Source organism: Crotalus tigris, unplaced genomic scaffold (genome assembly GCF_016545835.1).
Source record: "Crotalus tigris isolate CLP2741 ecotype Arizona unplaced genomic scaffold, ASM1654583v1 scf7180000017644.4837335, whole genome shotgun sequence".
In the NCBI taxonomy this organism is placed as follows: Eukaryota; Metazoa; Chordata; class Lepidosauria; order Squamata; family Viperidae; genus Crotalus; species Crotalus tigris.
In genome coordinates this window covers 2,651,376-2,672,212 of record NW_024096536.1, presented here as the reverse complement: position 1 = coordinate 2,672,212, position 20,837 = coordinate 2,651,376, and the positions used below count along the sequence as shown (strand labels likewise).

Genomic DNA, 20,837 nt, shown 5'->3' with positions numbered 1-20,837 from the left:
TTTCTTGATTACAAAAGTGGTCTGCCACTGCTTCCTTCAGGGTGTGTTTTTTTTTCAACTTTCCAGCCTAATCCATAGTGCAGATTTCCCATCCAAATACTAACCAGGATCAACCCATGAATTAAAAACAAGCTTAACAAGGCATCATAGACTATTAGAATGAAGTTTTCTCCTCCTGTAATGAACTGATGATTACTCATCAAAATATTTTCTTATTAAATACAATAAAAAGGAGATGTGTGTTCTTAGGGAATAAGCAAAGATAAACAATCTATGTTAAATGTTGGACTTCTATTGAGACAAAATTTGGATATGAAAGCCTTTTCCTCTACAATAAACTGGCTGAAGCTTTTAACTGATATTTACAACAACTCAAGGGACTTAACCAGAACAGAGTACATCACATGGTATGATTAGATGCAGTGTCATTGCTCATTCATCTTAATTTATTAGGTGCCAAATAGCTACCTTAAAAGTGCAGCTGCAATTTTTATTCTATTGCCATGGAACAAACAAAAAAAGGGGAAGGGTTTCAAAACTTTCAAAGAAGTTCAAATGACTAGCATTAGAATTCATTGAGTAAGTAAAGTTCATAGAGAGGAATATAATAAAAAATGGAAATTAACTACCAAAAACATGCAAAATAGACAATTCTTGAACAGCAATTGAATAGAGAATACAAAGTAAGGATTTTATTGCTAATGAATGAAGATGAAATTCCTCACTCAAGCACTTCTGATCTTTATAAGATTATGAATTGTTGCTGAACTGTATGACTTGTAATCTAAATTACATTTGTCTATTTTGCTATTTCCTCTGAAGAATGTTACGCTGGTTGTTGTGTAAGCCATAGAATTCCTAGCCCACTATAGCTTGGAAAAATATCTGATGCTCAGGGTTTGGAATAATCCAAGTATTGTTCCCTCAATTCTAACTTCACAGAATTTAGGACTAGATAGGTAATTAAAGGCATATATATACATGAAGGAGCCTACAGCATCCCAGATCATGAATTTCCTTTCATTCTTTTCCATTCTGTATTTGCAGAACACATATAGGACTACCTCCTTAAAGCTTCTGAACCTGTCCATAAATCAGGTATTATTTATTAGGTATCTGCAAAAACCTGTCATCCCAGAAAACCTCAGAACATTCCATTATTCTTCCAAATCACACTAATCAACTAATCTAGAGACGGTCCAGTAATTTTCCAAAAATCCAAATTAATTCAGATTAATGTGATCCATAGAAAAAAATAGTAACTCACAGTTCTCCAAAACATTCAATTCCCAGAATGGTATGCCTTCGTTCTGATGTGATCTCCATCAGATATATACATACAGGAAAGCACAAGTGTTATGCATGCATGCATTTATCAGGGGGATTGATAGCATTGGTTTCATTGGATTTGGTAACTTTAGGTTCTCCAAGTGGCAAAACTAAGCACTATAGAGCAGGGGTCCCCAACCCCCAATCTGTGGTCCAGTACTGGGCCTCAAGCCCGTTGGGAACCAAGCTGCTGAAGCGGCAGGTGAGTGCATGAGCACGCAAAGCTCCACTTGTGGAAGCAACAGGCATAAGCCTATCACCATCCCCTTTCCCATCCCTGCCCCCACAGCTGCTGGTCCAGATCGAGATTGGGGACCACTGTTATAGAGGATTTTGAAGTTTGGGGACTTTTTCTCCCTCTACTCCTCCTCTCAGGTTTGGGATGGGGCAGCCTTCAATTCAGGTCAGCTTCCACTCAGATACATATGGTTATGCTCAAGGCACATGGTCAATTAAAATGCAATTGCAACATAGGATGAATGTTTACTTTTGTCACAGAAAACTTTAAGTATAAAGCCAATTTGAAAAACAAAAATAACAAGTGAAGAGCTAATATGGAAGATTAAGAGGAAAAAAAGGATAATACCTCTTAAGGCGAGCAGAGATTTGGAGCCAATCTTACTTACTTCAATGCTAACTCCCACAAGAGGATCAATTTTGTATTTGTGTCTCATTGGCCTTCTACAAGATAATTCTTGAACCCAGAGCTTGAGACAGGATAGGCTACAATTTCATCTTTCAGGCCACAGTTCTCCAAAAAACTCTTGTAAGAGTAATTTTTATGTTATAGTGCAGGAGTCAAATGTAAGATGGGCTAATTTCATGTTAAATTTGAACCAACGATTTCACCCTAGGCTAAATAATATTGACCTTTGCTCTTCGGAGATCTTTTTCACCACCTAGTTGAGCTTCAATAAGGTGATCACAATGGATAGTTGAGGGAACTGCCACCTTAGGCAACCCACTACTGATGAACTGCAGCATGGCCATCTGGGCGGTGGCATCCTGCATAGCTACACGATCCGGCCGCAGACGCAGATATGTCTTGCCCCTCTTAATATCCTGATTGACAGGGTCATCTAAATGGCCATATACAATCTTTTCTGACAATGTCAGGGGATGGTCCAGTCTGTTGGGAGGAAAAGGCAAGGAACATATATTTCAACTCATACATGTTAATCATATCACATATTTCAGACAAAAGAGTTTTAATGAGAATCCTAAAAATCCTTCTTGTAACTGTACAGTAATATCTGGCTAAATGATCACCACAGGAGACAAAGGACATAAATAAACAGTTCTGATACTGATACAGTCTAATGTTATTTGTAAGCCTATTTTTTCATTTCAGCTGCTGTTAATGTTACATACTATTTCTTAGATTCTACTTTGATTAAATGGGAAACTCAACGCCTGTATATGGTTTATACAATAAGAAAGCAATAAAGAATGAAAACCTGCACCCAAAATCAAGCTAGCTGGTTTCAGTGATCTTTCTCTTGAGAAATTATGCATTTTTGCCTGAATCTCATGAGAGAATGCCATAGTCTAGCACAATACTATTTTGCAGAGTTTCAGCTACTATTTAAACTTGTTGTAATATTTATTTAGATATGCATACACCTATAGGCACTACTTTAAAGCAAAGATTGTCATGAACACCCCACACCCCGACACCTAAGCTATTCTACATCAGCATAACAATAGCTTGTGAACATCACAGGTAACAGTTGTAGTCATCCAAATGGGAAATGGCAGGAGAGGAATGTCAAAATCCTACACTTCACTCCTGCTTGCCTGATCATAAACATGTTGTGTCTGTATTGGCTCCTAAAAATATTTGACTTTCTGATGTCTTAATTTCTGATGAGCAGCCTCTTATTATATGTTAATAAATATTTTATTAAGAGAAAAAAATCTCTAAAGTACATATAAATGTAAGATGTACTTTTTATTTTTCCCTTAGAATTACAAATAATAAACCAGTTAATGCAAATATTCTCATGCCCAGATTTGCTATCAACAGCCAGTTTAAAAAAAATACAAAGCCGTTATCCATACAGAAGAAATTTTTAACACTCCCTAATTATCTCTACAAAGTTTTGTCCCAAAGTATCTTCAATTTATTTAGATTATAAGAATACTCAAACATCATGATGGATCAAATCAAAGGTTCAGCATTCTGTTTCATTTATGTCAAATATGTATTTATTTAGAGTATTTATGAACTATACTTCCCAGTGCAACTTACATGTTGTTGTTTTTTTAAAAAATAGGCTGTCCTCAGGCTTATAATTGAAAAAGAAATACATATAAATTAAAAAGAGGGGGATAGGACAAGAATAAGAAAACTTGGGATACCAGTTCTTAATATCTCACTGAGCTCGGCATTTCTCTTTGCTTTAACTTGATGAAATGGCTGCCAGTTAATTGTGAAGGAGAAGCAAAATGTACAGATCTAGATTTGAGGGAAGGTTGCTTATATGTTGCTTTCCTTCTCTCCCCCTTCATCACAGCTAAGAGAAGCCCCAAACTGGGATACCAGTAAAACTCTAATATTAACATTACCCAGCCCTTCACTCAGCCTCTTACTACCATTTTATAGAATTCTACTTCTTCTGAATCTTCTATTGATCAACTTCACTAAATGACTCGGGTTTTATTAACCACTTTCATTCCTGCCTAACTATAAATACTTGTACCATATCTACCTTCAGTTGCATTTTTCCTAAGCAAACATTCCTAAGCAAAATATTGTTTCAGACTTTTCCTGTACCTATTTCCTTTCCATTCTATAATACTCTTTTGGGCTACAATAAACAGAACAGTATATTATTTTCTAAGCAATGTCACATCATAAAACTGTATGGTGACATTACTACTCTGACAGTTATTTTAGATTGTCTTTCTAACATCCCACAATAGTATTTGCCCTTTTCACAACAACTACTAAATGATCTACTATTTTCACTATCCACAATTCTAGAATCCCTTTCCTGATCACTTATTACTTCCTAGGCCTGTTCAATAGATACAAAGATAAATGCACTTTATAACTGATACTCTAAACTGCATTAACCATTTTGTTTTAACTTTCCCTCAAATTTAATTTTATTTATAAGCTTGGTATACTAAGCATTCTGAAAGTACTCTAAAATCTTAGCAAGGAAGGAACTTGATTCCGATGCTACAAGGTTTATCCTATACACATGATAATCTTTAACAGCACTTTTCATCAAATTATATTATAGGATGATAAGGAAATTGGCCTGTACTTCCCTGAATCTTCTATGAAAACAACTGGCATATTTTGATCCTTTGGAATTGAAGTCAAGCAGATAAATTGACTCCTTCAAACAAGCACATGCTTCTGTGTAATAACAGCTATATCTTCTTCATTCTTACCTTTTCCGAACAATGTTGATGTTTTTTTCAAGCTGTTCATATTGTATGTATTCATTAGGCTCAAACTGGCTCATAGCCACTTTGGACCGCTGGCATAAGAGGGTGGATACATGGTACCTTCGAACTCCTTTACTTAACAGTTGCTAAACAAAACAGATAACAGTTAGCTAATATCATTGACAATTAAATTTATACCTTCTGTATATAAATATATAATTAAATTTCATCAGGATGTTTTTATGAATTAAAAAGGTCTCTGCAGAGGACAGAAAGCTGGAAGTACCATTTTTTGAACAATGTATACTGCTCAAAAAAAATAAGGGGAACACAAACGTATAGGATCCTATACATTTGTGTTCCCTTTATTTTTTTGAGCAGTATATTTATAATGTTACTTTTTTATGCTTGTAACACTTCACTAAGATGGTTCACTTTTCCATTCAATATCCAACAATATAATGTCAGCATTTGCTAAAATATCTCATCTGAAACAAAATTCTAACCTAATTAAAGATAGAGCCCATGATAAAATATGAGTTATAACTAAGAGAAGGGTATCTAGAATCAGACTCCTGATGTTATCTAATGTCACTCTTGATCTATTTCCCACCAAAAACATTGGAAAATTGGATCTAATTCATGTACTGAATTGGGTTTCTACTATTGCTCTGAAGCAATGAATCATAATTACAATTAAATGAACAGTTGAGAGAAATTAGAGCCAATTTGATTTAATGGTGAAGGCACCAGACTAAAACAGGGAGACCATGAGTTTTAGTTCCACCTCAGGTCTGACTGAGCCAGTCATTCACTCCCAATCTCTGAGAGTTGGCATTTTAGATTAACAAAATCAATTTCCATTTTACATTTATAAAGTATAGTTATCTGTGCACCTATGCACCAAAATCACTAGAGAAAGTGAACAAAAGTTAAAAGCAAACCAAATTCACAAACCAAATAAAGAAAAACTAGTAATTCTGATTATATGCACAGAGATGGCTATCTAAAACCAACTAAAAATGACCCTGTAGAGTTCCTAAGTATGTTTGAAAAGGCTGTGACTCCATGTATATCAAGTCATACTAATGATCCTTGCTCTAAAATAATGTGCTTTAAAAGTGGGAATTTTCTTGCACAAAACAAAGCAATATGCCACACTAACACCTGCACTTTTACTATAAGCACTGCGATTTATTAGGAGTTCAGAACAGAATCATTTGAATTGGGTAGGAATTGAATCTAGATGGTCTAATTATTTCAGGACTATAATACATGAAAGCAAAGCAATATTCAGTATAATGATGTTTGGAATACCTATCACTCTCACAATGACCTAAATTGTCTCAAAAAGCAGGGCAGGATGCCAATCACCTTGCCCTCACCTTGGCTGCAAGGGCAGAGAACTGCCAGGCAACCTTGCAGTGCAAAAAAGAGAGCAAAATCTATTCATGCATATGCCAAGGAGAGAAGTCAGTTTGCTGCCTTGCTATCGAGCAAATATTACCCCGTGCGCTCCAGAGAGATACAAGCAGGAGGAACATGCTGACCTACAGCAAGGAAGGAGAATGCCAAGAACCAAGAACAAACAGGTAGGCCCACTTCGGCTGCCCTCCTCGCCATCAGTTAGATGGGAGGCGCTCGGTTTTTACCTCGGATCTATTATCAACCCGTTCTACCACCACTTTGCTCACCTGTAACCGATTGACTAGGACATAATACGGCGCCATTTTGTTCACTGACAAAGATGAAGTCGCCTGGCAATAGCGTCACGCACCGACGTTTTGTAAAAGCGTATTTATAGGCGGGGCTTTTTTAGGGCCATCGTCACGTTTTCCTTTCCAAGAACTCAAGAGACACTGTCTCCTTGACCCTGGAAGTTATAATATATGTAGTTCCGGAGGACTGAAAGATCAACAGGAAACGGTTAAAAAAATTCCGCAATTGTCAATTATCGTACAAAACATAGAGACCTGAAAAATGTAGAGAAACTCATCTGCCTGGTTGGACAGGGTTAATACATTGGAGTTTTACATTGAAAAAATTGTATTTATTTCTGTTTCAGTGGCTGAGATTGCCTATATAAAATAAAAACATTCAAGCGTTATTTTAAATTAATTCTATTTGCCTTCGATTGCACGTGAACGGGTGAAGCGGCTTTATCATGAAAGGACTAGATATGTTAATCTTTGGAAATGTATAGCCAAAGCAAAATTTGTAGATCAGCAGAATGAAAATCTGCTCCGAAAACATAGCAATGCTAGCTTACCAGATTCTAAAGTGAAATTAAATACCTTGTTGTGTAATGTGGGAAAGATGATAGTATAAATGAAAATCTAGAATTACTTAATTATACACTAGGGAAAAAAAGTAGTTAATCTTGCGGCAAGGTAGTTTTAATTTATACATAGAAATATCTTGCCTTGAGTTCAGTGGAGTGTATTCCCTAGTAAGTGTATTCTTAAAGACCCAACTGATTTAAATACAATTTGCAATGCAATCTTTGTTATATTAAGTGCATTAAGTAAAAATACATTGACTGCAATTAATCAAAAGAGAGTGGTACATGTGAGAACAGACACTATATAATTAAAAGATGGTAAAGTAAAAGTTATAAAATTGCTAGAAAACTAAAAACGGGAAAAGTTATAGGTTAAGATTAACCTTTAAATAAAATTCAGAGTGATGAGTAAAATTATAAGCTGCAACAATATCGGTTATACAATTAAATGGAGATTAGAAACAGCAATATAATAGGACATGTTTGCATCTGATCAGCCTGATTATTCTAGTTGGAAGTGAATAGAGATTTTTTTGAAAGTGATTGTGCAGAATTTGGCAACAGTTTGTGTTATGACGTTAAAGTCATAAATGTATGTAATATAATCTGGAATGGCACATTTTTTTCTGAATGTCTCTGTAAAACGAGCAAAATTTGAAGGGTGCAATTAAACACGTTAGATGTGGGACTGCTATCCGATTCTCCCTCGCCACCCAAGCGTTTTTACGATTAAATAAAAAGTAATTCACTCACTTCTTTTAAGGTAAACCTAGCGTTTAACTGCATACTGGCTCCTATAACTATGAATTACATGTCGATTCTTTGTTCTTTATTCCTTTCAAATATTTAAACACTTTTAAAAATGCTTGTTTAGATGCACAATTACCTGCATCTACTTAATATCTGCATCTTATAATTCATACAAATTTTTAAAAAGCTCTTTCTTTAGACTACCTCTTTTGAGTCTTTTATATGAATCCATCTCCAATACAGGGTAACTATACGATCAATGACCGTAGATATAAGGAGCGGGCTTTTTCGGGTCCTAGAAGAGAGAGATACAATTTAATAATAAGTCAAATTTTTATATTCTCCTTCTTTATCTAAATTGTTAGTTCTGTAGTTTTTTAAAGCTTGAAGCAAGAAGACGTACTTTTCTTTCGCTAAGAGAGGTATAGTCCTCTGATTAATTCGCAGGACTTCTATCGTCCCAAGGACCTAAAGAGTAGAGGTCACGGGTAAAACGTCGTTAACAACGGCGCGAGACGAGAACCTAAGGGGATGGCTAAACATCATCCAGATTTAATCTTCTGCCGCAAACAGGCTGGAGTGGGTGAGTAGTTGGTTACAGAGCGAGCGGCCCATACCTGAAGGAGATTTTCGTTTAAAAGATGGCGGGACGGAGACGAGTAATTTATGAACTATGCATGGTAGCCATTCAAGTAGTTTTCAGCTAGCTACTCATTCCCAACTAGCATGCTGGGCTTTCTCAGCGTCGTAATTTCTAGTTGGGCAATTCTGCTATGTTTAATGGCATGTGCTATAACTAAAAGCTTTTTTTAAGTCGGGCGGCTGTACAAATTGATTAATAAATAAAAAATATGTTTAATATTAAAACAAAATGGGCGATTTTAGGACAATCATTCTCTCAGCCAATCTCACAGGGTGGTGGTTGTGGGGAAAATAGGAGGAAGAAGTATTATGTATGTTTGCTGCCTTGCGGTACTTATAAAGTAATAAAGATGGGATGAAAAAAACATCACCCATTTTCAAGATCAATTGCTCCATCGAGTAAAAGTAAAGTGTCCAAAATGGGCAAACTGAAGAATTTGAGAGTATAGGGCTGGGCAAGACTGCAATATAATGATAAAAGACAGTGTCTGAAATTAGAGCATTCCGAAATTGTTCCATTGTAATATGTTAGAATTTTCCTTGAAGTCTTTTGCAATCAAATATCTAGGATTTCTGAGGAATGGTGATGAAAGAGGATGGCAGGCACTGAAATGAACCAAGAGGAGCAGGAAAATGAGTTGAGCCAGAAAAATACTTTTTCTTTTTTACTGGCACTTGGGAAACTTCCTTGTCTGCTTTCCTTTTTCAGAGTGGATTGGAAGGTTGATAAGCAATGACTGGGTTGGACATTGGAATAAATAGAGGGTTATGGAGATTATGCCCTTTTATTTGTATATCATTGTTATATCTTAATAACCTAGGCTAGATGCCCATTCTTTTTAAAACATTTATTTTTTCCAAAAAGCATATATCAAGAGATTCTTTAACTTGTGACAACTCAATCCAACAAAATTAAAATCTAACCACTGGTTGTAAGAAAGTAGTAAAACCTTTGCCTGTTTTGTGCATCCAGTTAATTATGACTTATTCAATAAACATTTATATAGCATAAAATGTAACCTGGATAAGTTAAGGAATATTCAAACACAAAATTTTTTTATATATACGTATGTATTTTTTTTTTAAAAATTGTTCACTACTGATTTTCTTCAGTAGCTTCTTAAGGAGAACATTTTTACTTAATATTTTAGATGGATATAGCAAAAAAATATTTTAAAAATTTACTGGCAATAAGATCCTCTAATAATCTACAGCTGTGAAATCCTGGCTTTTTTGTTTGGAAGCTGAATCATAATAATGATGATGTTGGAAGGGACCTTGGAGGTCATCTAGTCCAACCTGCCTGAGCAGAGAGTTGGACTAGATGACCTCCAAGGTCCCTTCCAACTATTATTATTATTATTATTATTATTATTATTATTATTATTATTATTACCCCCTGCTCAGGCAGGAAACCCTATACCATTTCAGACAAATGGCTGTCCAGTCTCTTCTTAAAAACTTCCAGTGTTGGAGCATTCACAGCTTCTGGAAGCAGGTTGTTCCACTAGTTAATTGTTAAGCTCATGTGTCTATATGTTACTGGCGATGTGTGAAAAGCTGGCATTGTATAGAATCCCTAGGAAATCTATAGAATGCGTGAATTACTTGTTGCATCAATGAAAGCTAGAATGGCATTTTAGTGGGAGTATTTTATACTTTACCGGTTCGCCTTTTGGCATTGCATAGAATGCTTAGGAAATGTGTGAAATACAGTACTAAGTGCGTCATACTTCGACATTCCATTTTTAGCATTCTATAGCTTTCCTAGGAATTCTATAAAACACCTAATTTCATACACTGACAGTAACAAATATATATGTGAGCATTGTGGTCACCTAGTGGTCACTTGTCTCCTACTTGGAAGGTTTGAGAATTCAATCCTAAGTAGGGGTAGATGTTTCTCTCAGACCACAAACTTAGCAATTGACATGTATTTATGATGGTTGCAGTGTCTCTATGTCACAAGATTACCTTTTGTGTCAGCAAAGTCAATAGGGAAGCCAGATTCATTCAACAACCATGTTACTATCTTAACAACTGCAGTGATTCACTTAACTGTAGCAAGAAAGATCATAAGATTGTTAACTGAAATATCATTAACTGTCTTTCTTAACAATGGAAATTTTGGGCTCAGTTGTGAGCATAATTCAAGGATTACCTGTATATCACTACCAATCCCTAACTTAGTGGAACATAAACCTTCACTATTGTCTTTAAAAACCATGATTATCTCACTTCACATATGCATGAATATTAGCATAATAAAGGAAATAAATAATATTTAACTTGCTGTTTTGTTTTGAACTCTGAAATCAATATGACTTTCTTATTCTTTGCTATTGCAGCTATTGGGAGACTATGTGAAAAATGTAAGTATACTTATGATATTTGTTGTGAATTCATGCCAGAATCTTTCACTAATTGACTACTAAAATATCAATATCTTTATTTTGTGAATGTAATGAATTCATTGGAATAGTTTAAGATAAAATTATTAGTGTTGTTAAAGGTTTGAATTTCATTTCCAAAAGCTGTTTGATGCATGCAGAGGTGCAGTTAAAACCTAACTGGAAATTTTGAAAACAGTTCTTGGATCATATGACATCTGCAAGAGGTCCAGTTGTCTAAAGCTCTATTTTCATGTGCAAGAAGAGTCCTATATGTAGATACTCTTTGGAACTAAATTTCATATATGTAGCTGTATTACACTTTGAATAGACTTGCGACATGCTTGACCAGCTCCTCCTTCGACCTAAATTAGGAAACTTTGTTGATTTGGTATTGTGTTTCTAAAAAGCTAGATAATTAAAATATGAGAGTAGCCAAAACATTTTATAGTTTGAAAATAAAATATTAGAAAGAATGAAATATGGAGGGGGAATATGATTCTTCAGATAACCTTTCACCAAATATTGAGGGCTTTAGTAGCTCTTTGAATTGAACCTGAAAATGGTATAGAAAACAATATATTTGACAAGATAGTAACACTAAATGAATATGTCTGCCATTTCCAGTTGATAACTTCCTATTGTAGTTTAAATCAGCTGATGTTTCTGAATTATTTTTCAAAGATAGGCTGCTGAGTAACCATAATATGACCAAAAGATAAAGCATAGCAAATCTGGGTCTACAAATATGAGAAGTAACAAAAAGGTCTACAACTTCTATGAAAGCTATTTTATAGCACCAAATGGTAGCTTAGGAATGTATTTATTTATTTATTTATTTATTTATGAGACTTATATACCGCTTTAAGTGCAAGCACTCTCTAAGCGGTGTACACCAGTAAGCAATGTATATATATATTTATATTGCCCCCAACAATCTGGGTCCTCATTTTACCTACCTTGGAAGGATGGAAGGCTGAGTCAACCTTGAGCCCGTGAGATTTGAACTGCTGACCTGCTGAACACAGTCAGCTAAAGTGGCCTGCAGTACTGCACTCTAACTGCTGCGCCACCTCGGCTCATAGGTGTCAGTCTTAATACTATATACAACATCAAATATATTGCCTGTCCCTTCAGCCAAGCCAGAATATATGCAACATATTTACCTGAAAACAACCATGGAAAGACCCCTCTGCAAAGGAAAATTGGGCCAAAAGACTTATAACATGCACATAATTTCTGTGCCAGCTTCCTTACAGATAAAGAAATAGCAAAGTATTTAATTAGTTAGTTTAAAACATTTATTGTGAAGATTTTTTTAAAAATACTGCTAGTGGCATGATATGTGATGTGCAGTTTTTCTTGACTCTTAAGGTAGGGATAAGTAATATTTCAGTGGCTATAGGAGGATGCATTATCATTTAACATTATTTGGATGGTAGATAAAGGCATCATCATGACACACTGACGGATGGCTCTGCTATTTCCATGGCAGTTTGTTTTTAGGTGTGTTAAACTATTCTCAGAAGTAATATATATGTATTTCAACCATCTTTATTTTTTAGTTGTTGCTGGCAAATATTGATAGTGATATTATGGGTACCAAATGACTTCAAAAAGGGATGAGTTCTGCATGAAGCAGAAGCAATAGTGCAAGTTAGTATAGACTAGGAAAATATAGTATTTTTTGTCTGTGGATAGTGAAATGTACAGTAGTTGTTATACTTCCTCATGATCAGTTGCTTCATGCCATACTAATGTAAACCAATAATTTTATTCCTCCTGGAAACTAGAAATTGAATGCTGGTGGCAAGATTTTGAGCAGAGGAATTATAGTTTTTCCCATTCAATAAAAAAGGAACTGAACTGCAAAAAGAAGTCATTTGTTCTTTCAGTAGGAATAAACTTACATGAATTAGGGCACAGGTAATGAATGTGAATCTCTTCATTGGTAGGTATTTCTAAATCTATTTAGGCCCAGTGCTTGTCATTGTCTTATTTATATTTTACTGCATTCATTGATGTGTGTCATCAAGTTCATTTTCAACTTCTAATCACCATATAGATTTTCTCCATGACAATCTGTTCCTAACCTGATGTTTCAGGTCTTCTAACTGTACTCATCACCATTGCAACTGAGTCTCTTCACCTTGCTGTTGGTCACGCTCTTCTTTCCTTTCACGTTTTCCAACATCAGGTCCTTCTCTAGGGAGCTAGGTCTTTGCATAATGTGGCCAGAGTAAGATAATTTGAGCCAGGTCTTATTGTGCCTTGAGTGAGAACTCCGGGTTGATTTGTTTCATGATCCGTTTGTTTTCTTGGCTATCCACAGTATTCTTAGAAATTGTCTTCAACACCAAAGTTCAAAAGTGTCAGTGTCCCTCCTATCCCACTTCTTCAACATTCAACTTTCACTTCCATAGTGAGTCACTTGGAATTTATTTACATGGCTTGCCCACTACTGATCTTTATAGTTACAGAGATATTATAGCATGTATATATCTTTTCCAAGAACTTCATGTCTGGTCTACCAAGTGCTAGTTGCGGTATGTTTTTTGACTGCTTGTTCCTTACAATTAATTGTTGATTCTAAAAAGCAGAAGCTATCTATCACTTCAGTACCTTCACTGCCAATATTTCATTGACTTCTTTTCATTCTATGAGATTCCATCCCCTGCACCGACTTCCACCCCCTACACTGTGTTTCTAAATTGCTTTGTTAGCGTTGCCTAAACGGCACTTGTCTTTTCAGCATTTCTTTTGTGTAAGTGAATAAATGATTTATAAAGTCTTGAGTTTTCCCATCCTAAGAAAAACTGTAAGCTTGTATTGACAAAAGATTATTTTGGATTGATTCATTCTATTTCTTTATGCCCAAACTTGATAGTGCTTTCTAAAAGAAAGAAAAAGGTTAGTTGGTTAAAGAGGGTTTTTCCCCATACACTACAAAATGGTAGTTTGATTAAAATATGGTAAAAGTCACTCATGTGCCAGTTGCCTTTTGCCACTTTTAACTGCAAATAATGTAAGGTGATATATTTATATTTTGGATGTTAAAAATCCACTGCAAACATGTAAGGTGTAAGAAAAAGGTTCAGTGACTATCTTTCAAATACATTCCTTATGTAATCAATTGGACTACATCTTTGTTTTGTTTGAATGTTATCTTCTGTATATCTGTTATCATAAGTAAAATGTAAACTTTTGTTTTTAGGTGATGGCAAATGTGTTATCTGCGACTCTTATGTACGGCCTTGTACACTGGTACGCATTTGTGATGAGTGCAACTATGGCTCTTACCAAGGACGTTGTGTGATATGTGGGGGTCCTGGAGTCTCTGATGCTTATTACTGCAAGGAATGTACTATTCAAGAAAAAGATGTAAGTTTTTTAGATTTATTTTTATCCTTTTAAATACATACATACATCACATTTTAGCAGCTATCAAATACACACACACACACACACACACAGTGCATTCAGAAAGTATTCAGACCTCCTTCAGATTTGTCAGTTTTGTTATGCTTCAGCCAGATTCTTCTTCTTATGCCATATCCATTATCGGACTTTGGCGATCATGTTGGCAATCCTGTTTTTATCAGCAGCTGCACAAAAAAGTGCCGCTGAGTTTTGTCCAAACCAATCCCTTAGATTTTGAAGCCACAATGTTGTTCTTCTGCCTGGACCTCGTTTGCCTTCAGTCTTTCCCTGGAGGATTAAATGGAGCATGCCGTATTTTTCTGAGTGTCACATCACATGTCCGAAATATTCTAATTTTTGTTTTTTAATTGTTTTGATGATTTCCCTTGTCTTTCCCAGGCGGCTTATCACCTCATTTCTGATCTTGTCAACCCAGCTTATACATAACAGCCGCCTGTAAATCCACATTTCAAATGCTTCTAGTCTCTTCAGGTGGCCTTCTGTCAGAGACCAACTCTCTACTCCATAGAGCAGGATAGAAAAAATATAGCATCTGACAAGCCTGATTTTCAGTCTTAGGCTTATGTCATGACTGCAGAAGACCTTCTTCATTTTGAAGAATGCTGTTCAAGCTTTTTCTATCCTTGTCTTTACTTCAACGGTCATGTCCCAGCTTTCATGTAAATTAGAACCGAGGTGCGTAATCCTTTCAACTTTTTCTAGTGGTATTCCTTCTGAATTTATTGGTGGTAAATTAACAAGTTGTTTGCTGACGATCATGATCTTGGTTTTTGAGGTATTAAGCTTCAAGCCATATTTTTCAGATATTTCTGTGACTCTGTTGATGAGGAGCTGAAGGTCTTCATGCTTACTGGCAAGCAGAACTATATCATCAGCATATCTTAAGTTGTTGATCCAAACACTGTTTACTTTGATGCCAGCGTTGATGTTCTCCAGTGCCTCATTGAAGATTGACTCAGAGTAGATACTGAACAACAGTGGAGACAGAATACATCCCTGTCTGACCCATCTTCTTATTTCTGCATCAGCTGAGTATTTTTGGCCTAGTCTCACATTTGCTACCTGATGCCAATAAGGATTCTTTATTATTTGGATGCCTTTGTCATCTAGTCCCCCTTGTTTCAGGATTTCTAATAGTTTGGTGTGTCTTATTTTATCAAAAGCTTTTTCGAAATCAATGAAGCGCATGTAAACACAGTGATTGACATCTCTACAACGCTGTACAAGAACCTGAATGCTGAACAGCGCATCTCGTGTACCAAGATTTGTTTCTGAAACCAAATTGTGTGTTACCTAGACGCTCTTCAATTTTGTTGTATATTCTTGTGTGAATTATTCTTAGGAATATTTTCAGGGCATGACTGTGTTCATTTTTTTCATTAATCTGCACTTAATACCACATAATGACAAAGTGAAAACAGCATTTAGAAATGTCTGTAAATTTATTAAAAAGAAAAAAATATCACATTGGAATAAATATTCAGACCCTTCATTTAGTACTTTATTGAAGCACCTTTGGCAGCAATTAACAGCCTCAAGTCTTTTGGGGTATGATACAACAAGCTTTACACACCTGGATTGAAGGATTTTCTGCCATTCTTCCTTGCAAATCCTTTCAGGCTCAGTCAGGTTGGATGGTGACTGTCAGTGGACAGCCATTTTCAGGTCCCTCCAGAGATGTTCAATAGAGTTCAAGTCAGGGCTCTGGCTGGACCACTCTAAGACATTCACAGAATTGTCCTAAGCCACTCCTGTGTTGTCTTGGCTGTGTGTTTAGGATTGTTGTCATGTTGGAAAATGAATCTTTGGCCCAATCTGAGGTCCTAAGCGCTGTGAAACAGGTTTTCATTAAGGATATCCCTGTACCTCGCTCCATTCACTTTTCCTCAATCCCTCCTGCTGAAAAACACTCCCACAGCATGATGCTGTCACCATCAAGCTTCATTGTTGGGATGATACTGGGCAGGTGGTAAGCAGTGCCTGGTTTCCTCCAGACATAACGTTTAGAGGCCAAACATTTCAATCTTGGTTTCATCAGACCAGAGAATCTTTTTTCTACAGTCTGAGAGTCCTTCAGGTCTTTTTTGCAAACTCCAAGCAGTCTTTCATGTGTTTTGCATTGAGGAAAGGCTTCTATCTGCTATAAAGCCCAGATCGGTGGAGGGCTGTAGTGATGGTTGTCCTTCTGGAACTCTGTCCCATCTCCACACAAGATCTCTGGTGCTCTGTCAGAGTGATCATTGGGTTCTTGGTCACCTCTCTTACTAAGGCCCTTTTCCCCCGATTGCTCAGTTTGACTGGGCAACCAGCTCTTGAAAGAATCCTGGTTGTGCCAAACGTCTTTCATTTAAGAATTACAGAGGCCACTGTGCTCTTAGAACCTTCATTGCAGCAGAAATTTTATTGTAACCTTCTCTAGATCTGTGCCTTACAATAACCCTGTCTCTGAGCTTTGCAGGCAGTTCCTTTGACTCATGGTTTTTGCTCTGCTACAGTATGCATTGTCAGCTGTGAGGCCTTCTATAGAGAGGTGTGTGCCTTTCCAAATCATGTCCAATCAATTTACCACAAGTTGATTCCAATCAAGGTACAGAAACATGTCAGCAACACTCAAGAGAAATGGGGGGGGGGACTGGAGCTAAATTTCAAGTGCTGCAAAGAGTCTGAATATTTATGCCAATGTTCAGTTTTTTCTTTTTAATACATTTACAGACATTTCTAAAATTCTGTTTTTACTTTGTCATCATGGGATGCTGAGTGTAGATTAATGAGAAAAAAATGAATTTCAACAACTGTAGAATCAGGCTTAAGCATAACAAAATTGATAAAAGTAAAGGGGAACTGAATACTTTCTGAATGTATATATATATAGTGTATGCTTAAATTATTGTTGTTTAATAAACTATGTAAACTTTGGGCATTTGAATTTAAATATCTATTTTTTAATATTTTTGTAATATTTTAACTAATATGTGCCTTTTTCATGTTAAACTACCTAAATGAGAATACTTCTTATTCAGATTTTCTCAAATTAATTTTTGGCCATAATTCTATATCTTAGATTTAGATTTAAGGAGATTAGAACTAATTGTTTAAAGAAACTTCCAGTATTATAGTATATGATATCATCAAGAGAGTAAAAGAAGTGAAATGGATGTCACTGATGGCAGGTGGACCAAGGCAGTCATAGAAAGGATCCCACTTGATAAGAAGCATCCATAAAAGAGACCTAAAACAAGATGGCTTGACGACATCACCAAGGATTGCAGGCCCAATTGGCAAAAGAAAGCTTAGGACCATATTGGTTGAAAACATGCGGAAGAGGCCTTCATCCTGTAATAGACAGACAATAGCTAAAATGATGATGATGATGAGTTGAACATTAGGGTAACAATTGAATAAATATACAGTAGTTGAGAAGATAATTGGAGAGCCAGTTTGGTTTAGTGATTAAGGCACCAGGCTAAAAACCAGAAGACTCTTGAATTCTGCAAAAGCTAGCTGGGTGACCACTGACAGCCTGTCACTCTTTTTCAGCCCATGATGTCTGGTTCATGTATCAAAGTCAATTCTTGTCACAGCCAATGGATCAGTACTTGGTTGAACAAAAAAAGCAGACCCTGCACTTTTAGGGGAAATGCTAGGAAGGAAAAAAAAAAGTTGGAAAGATAAGAAATCTGTAAAAAAAAAAAAAAACCTTTCCCATTTTAGTAGAAGCCTTTCAAAAGTCATTCAGATGAAACAAAGTATTTCATAAGGCACAATATTATTCCACAACCATCATGAATGGGATTTTTTTAAAAGTTAGTATATCTGCCATATACTGTGTCTTTTTTTTTTTAAAGAAAGCTGAATATTATAACCCTCCATTTATACCCTTACTAGATTTTTGTCCCTTTTTGTGGTCTATTCTGCTTGCTTCATTATTTTTATTTGTTTGCTGTTATTTCAGATTTTTCGTTCCTGTGTTTCAAGATAGTATTATTCAAATAATGCACTTTTGTGCAATTACAACTGATTGTAGAATTTTATGAAGAAATTGCATTGAAACAAATCCTATCTTTTTGTATTTCTATGCTAGGCTCATCAAGTTTTAAGTAAGTGCTTTGTAAGTGCATTCTGGAATGTAAAGTATTATTTCTTAATTTGATATTAGGAATAGGATGTCATAATTATCTATAGGGAGTATGTGGATTACTACGGGACAGAAAATTTCTCACTCTCTCACACAAACACAAATATACACTCACAAATATTTCTCTATTTGAATTGTGATATACAGATACTATGATTATTCATTTTGTAATCTATTACGCTTAGTTTGTTATAACTGTTTGTTTTTTGTACCATTTCAGCGAGATGGCTGTCCCAAGATTGTCAATTTGGGTAGTTCAAAAACAGATCTCTTTTATGAGCGAAAGAAATATGGCTTCAAGAAAAGATGATCCCATCTCCACCATGGAAGTACTTCTAAAAAATTTTGGACTTCATTTTTATAGGAAAGCAATTAAATGTATTTTGTTTCAATTCTAATAATTTGATGGAAAAATATTGCCTACTAAAAATATTGTCATTTTTCAGTGAAAACAAATATTGAGTTAAATATTATAATTAGAATCATAAGTAAGTAAATTGAAATTAAGACTATGGATCTTGATAGACATAGACCTTTTTTTCTGACAGAATTCTTTCACTGTATATTAGGTCAAACCCAAGGTTTTCTCAAGAATTTGACTACCTGTTCTTTCAATGTTATGGTGGATTATGCCCCAATAAAGTTTTATAGTAGTCTTCTAATGGAAACTCTCATATCTACACTTCTTGATCTTGGGTTGGGTATGTGTGACTTACTAGTTTGTTAGTTATCAGGGAGATAAATTCAGGCATAAATTGGTAGTAATAGCTTAACATCCATAGCAATAAAGGTCTATAAATAGTAATCTAGAATTGCTCAGTGACTCAGGCAACATACAAGCTGAATAAATGAATAAGAACAACATTGCCAAAAGGCCAACACAGTGCTAGGCTGCATTAACAGAGGGATAGAATCAAGATCACGCGAAGTATTAATACCACTCTTCAACGCCTTGGTAAGGCCACACTTGGAATACTGCATCCAGTTTCGGTCACCACGATGAAAAAAAGATGTTGAGACTCTAGAAAGAGTACAGAGAAGAGCAACAAAGATGATTAGGGGACTGGAGGCTAAAACATATAAGGAACGGTTGCGAGAATTGGGTATGTCTAGTTTAACGAAGAGAAGGACAAGGGGGGACATGATAGCAGTATTCCAATATATCAGGGGCTGCCATAAAGAAGAGGGAATTAAGCTATTTTCCAAAGCACCTGAAGGCAGGACAAGAAGCAACGGGTGGAAACTCATCAAGGAGAGAAGCAACCTAGAACTAAGGAGAAACTTCCTGACAGTGAGAAAAATTAATCAGTGGAACAGCTTGCCTCCAGAAGCAGTAAATGCTCCAACACTGGAAGTTTTTAAGAAGAGACTGGACAGCCATTTGTCCGAAATGGTGTAGGGTTTCCTGCCCGAGCAGGGGGTTGGACTAGATGACCTCCAAGGTCCCTTCCAACTTTACTATTATTATTATTTGGTATTGCCCTAACTTGTGTTTCTAACATCAGCATAATTTGGTTATACCATAAAGCAATATTTTTTCTAAGAAAGTCTATTTGCCCTTTGAGACATACTCAGATTATTCACTCGCTTACTGTTAGGCAATGGGGAAATAATATAGTACCTGAAATTCCTGATGCAAACTATGAGAAGCAGGATTTAAAAAGTTGGATGTGCATCTTTTTATTGTACAATAGCCGTTCTGTTTACAAAATCATCCACAGATCCAAAATGTCATCTCTGATTATCAGCTACCAAATCACAGCCAAATTTTGCTTATGTTGTAGTCCATTTAGAAAAAAGAATATGGTAATTATAGAGACTTTAAACACAAGGTAATAAAACACATATTCACAAATCAGGTTTAGGAAAGGAAATAACCTCACATCCTCCTAATCCTGTTCTCAGGCATTTTTAAGGTTTTTAGAAAGAGATAATTTTCAAATGATTTTATTCACTTCCAATGTATTTAATGACTTAAATACATTGGAAGACTTGTTACTCAAATACATACTGCAGACTTGTTACTCAAATGGTCTTTTGGAATAGGGTATAACCATGTGATTTGCTTAACAACCACATGATTAAGCTGTAATGTAACAGTGAATCAGTTCACTGTATTTCAGCTTCCCTCAAAATAAAACAAATATTTTAAGGTAACTGTACAGGCAATAGTATTGGGGATTGGAGATCATAAATTATTTTAAATAATCTTTTGGTTCTTAAAATAAATAAGCAAATTGCAACCAATTTGGTATTTTTAACACTATTCTAGGAAAAAGTTTATCATTATAATTGGATATCATTTTATTCATAGGAATATAAATGGAGGAACGTATACAGTGCAAGGGACTCTCAAGGGGTGTATCTTCTTTACAGAGGGTAAATTTTATCATTATCACAATATTCCTTAATGGACTGTTTTATTTCAGTCCAAATGTGAATAATTATCAGTAATCTCTGTGATACA

General features: G+C 35.6%; 2 protein-coding genes across 2 annotated transcripts in view; one reads left to right on the top strand and one right to left on the bottom strand.

The window, feature by feature from the left end:
- The window catches only part of ACO2 (aconitase 2), a 32,072-nt gene extending 25,491 nt beyond the window's left edge, over nucleotides 1–6,581 (bottom strand). The window contains exons 1-3 of the mRNA XM_039335564.1: nucleotides 6,426–6,581; nucleotides 4,735–4,877; nucleotides 2,200–2,458 (exon numbers count right to left, since the gene is read on the bottom strand). Of these exons, the coding sequence (XP_039191498.1) occupies nucleotides 2,200–2,458; nucleotides 4,735–4,877; nucleotides 6,426–6,461 (438 nt within the window). The 5' untranslated portion in view covers nucleotides 6,462–6,581. The remainder of the gene's footprint in view (nucleotides 1–2,199; nucleotides 2,459–4,734; nucleotides 4,878–6,425) is intronic.
- Nucleotides 6,582–8,171: 1,590 nt separating this feature from the next.
- On the top strand, nucleotides 8,172–19,038 carry PHF5A (PHD finger protein 5A). The gene is made up of 4 exons (XM_039335565.1): nucleotides 8,172–8,345; nucleotides 10,753–10,776; nucleotides 14,009–14,175; nucleotides 18,591–19,038. Exons 1-4 carry the CDS (start codon nucleotides 8,294–8,296, stop codon nucleotides 18,678–18,680), a joined length of 333 nt encoding a protein of 110 aa, XP_039191499.1. The 5' UTR covers nucleotides 8,172–8,293; the 3' UTR covers nucleotides 18,681–19,038.
- The last annotated feature ends 1,799 nt before the right edge of the window (nucleotides 19,039–20,837 follow it).

Bases quoted from the DNA above. Each gene is read 5' to 3' on its own strand.
- PHF5A (XM_039335565.1), top strand. From the start codon at position 8,294: ATGGCTAAACATCATCCAGATTTAATCTTCTGCCGCAAACAGGCTGGA. The intron at 8,346-10,752 runs GTGAGTAGTTGG...TTGCTATTGCAG, and splicing joins CCGCAAACAGGCTGGAGTGG to CTATTGGGAGACTATGTGAA. The intron at 10,777-14,008 runs GTAAGTATACTT...TTTTGTTTTTAG, and splicing joins TGGGAGACTATGTGAAAAAT to GTGATGGCAAATGTGTTATC.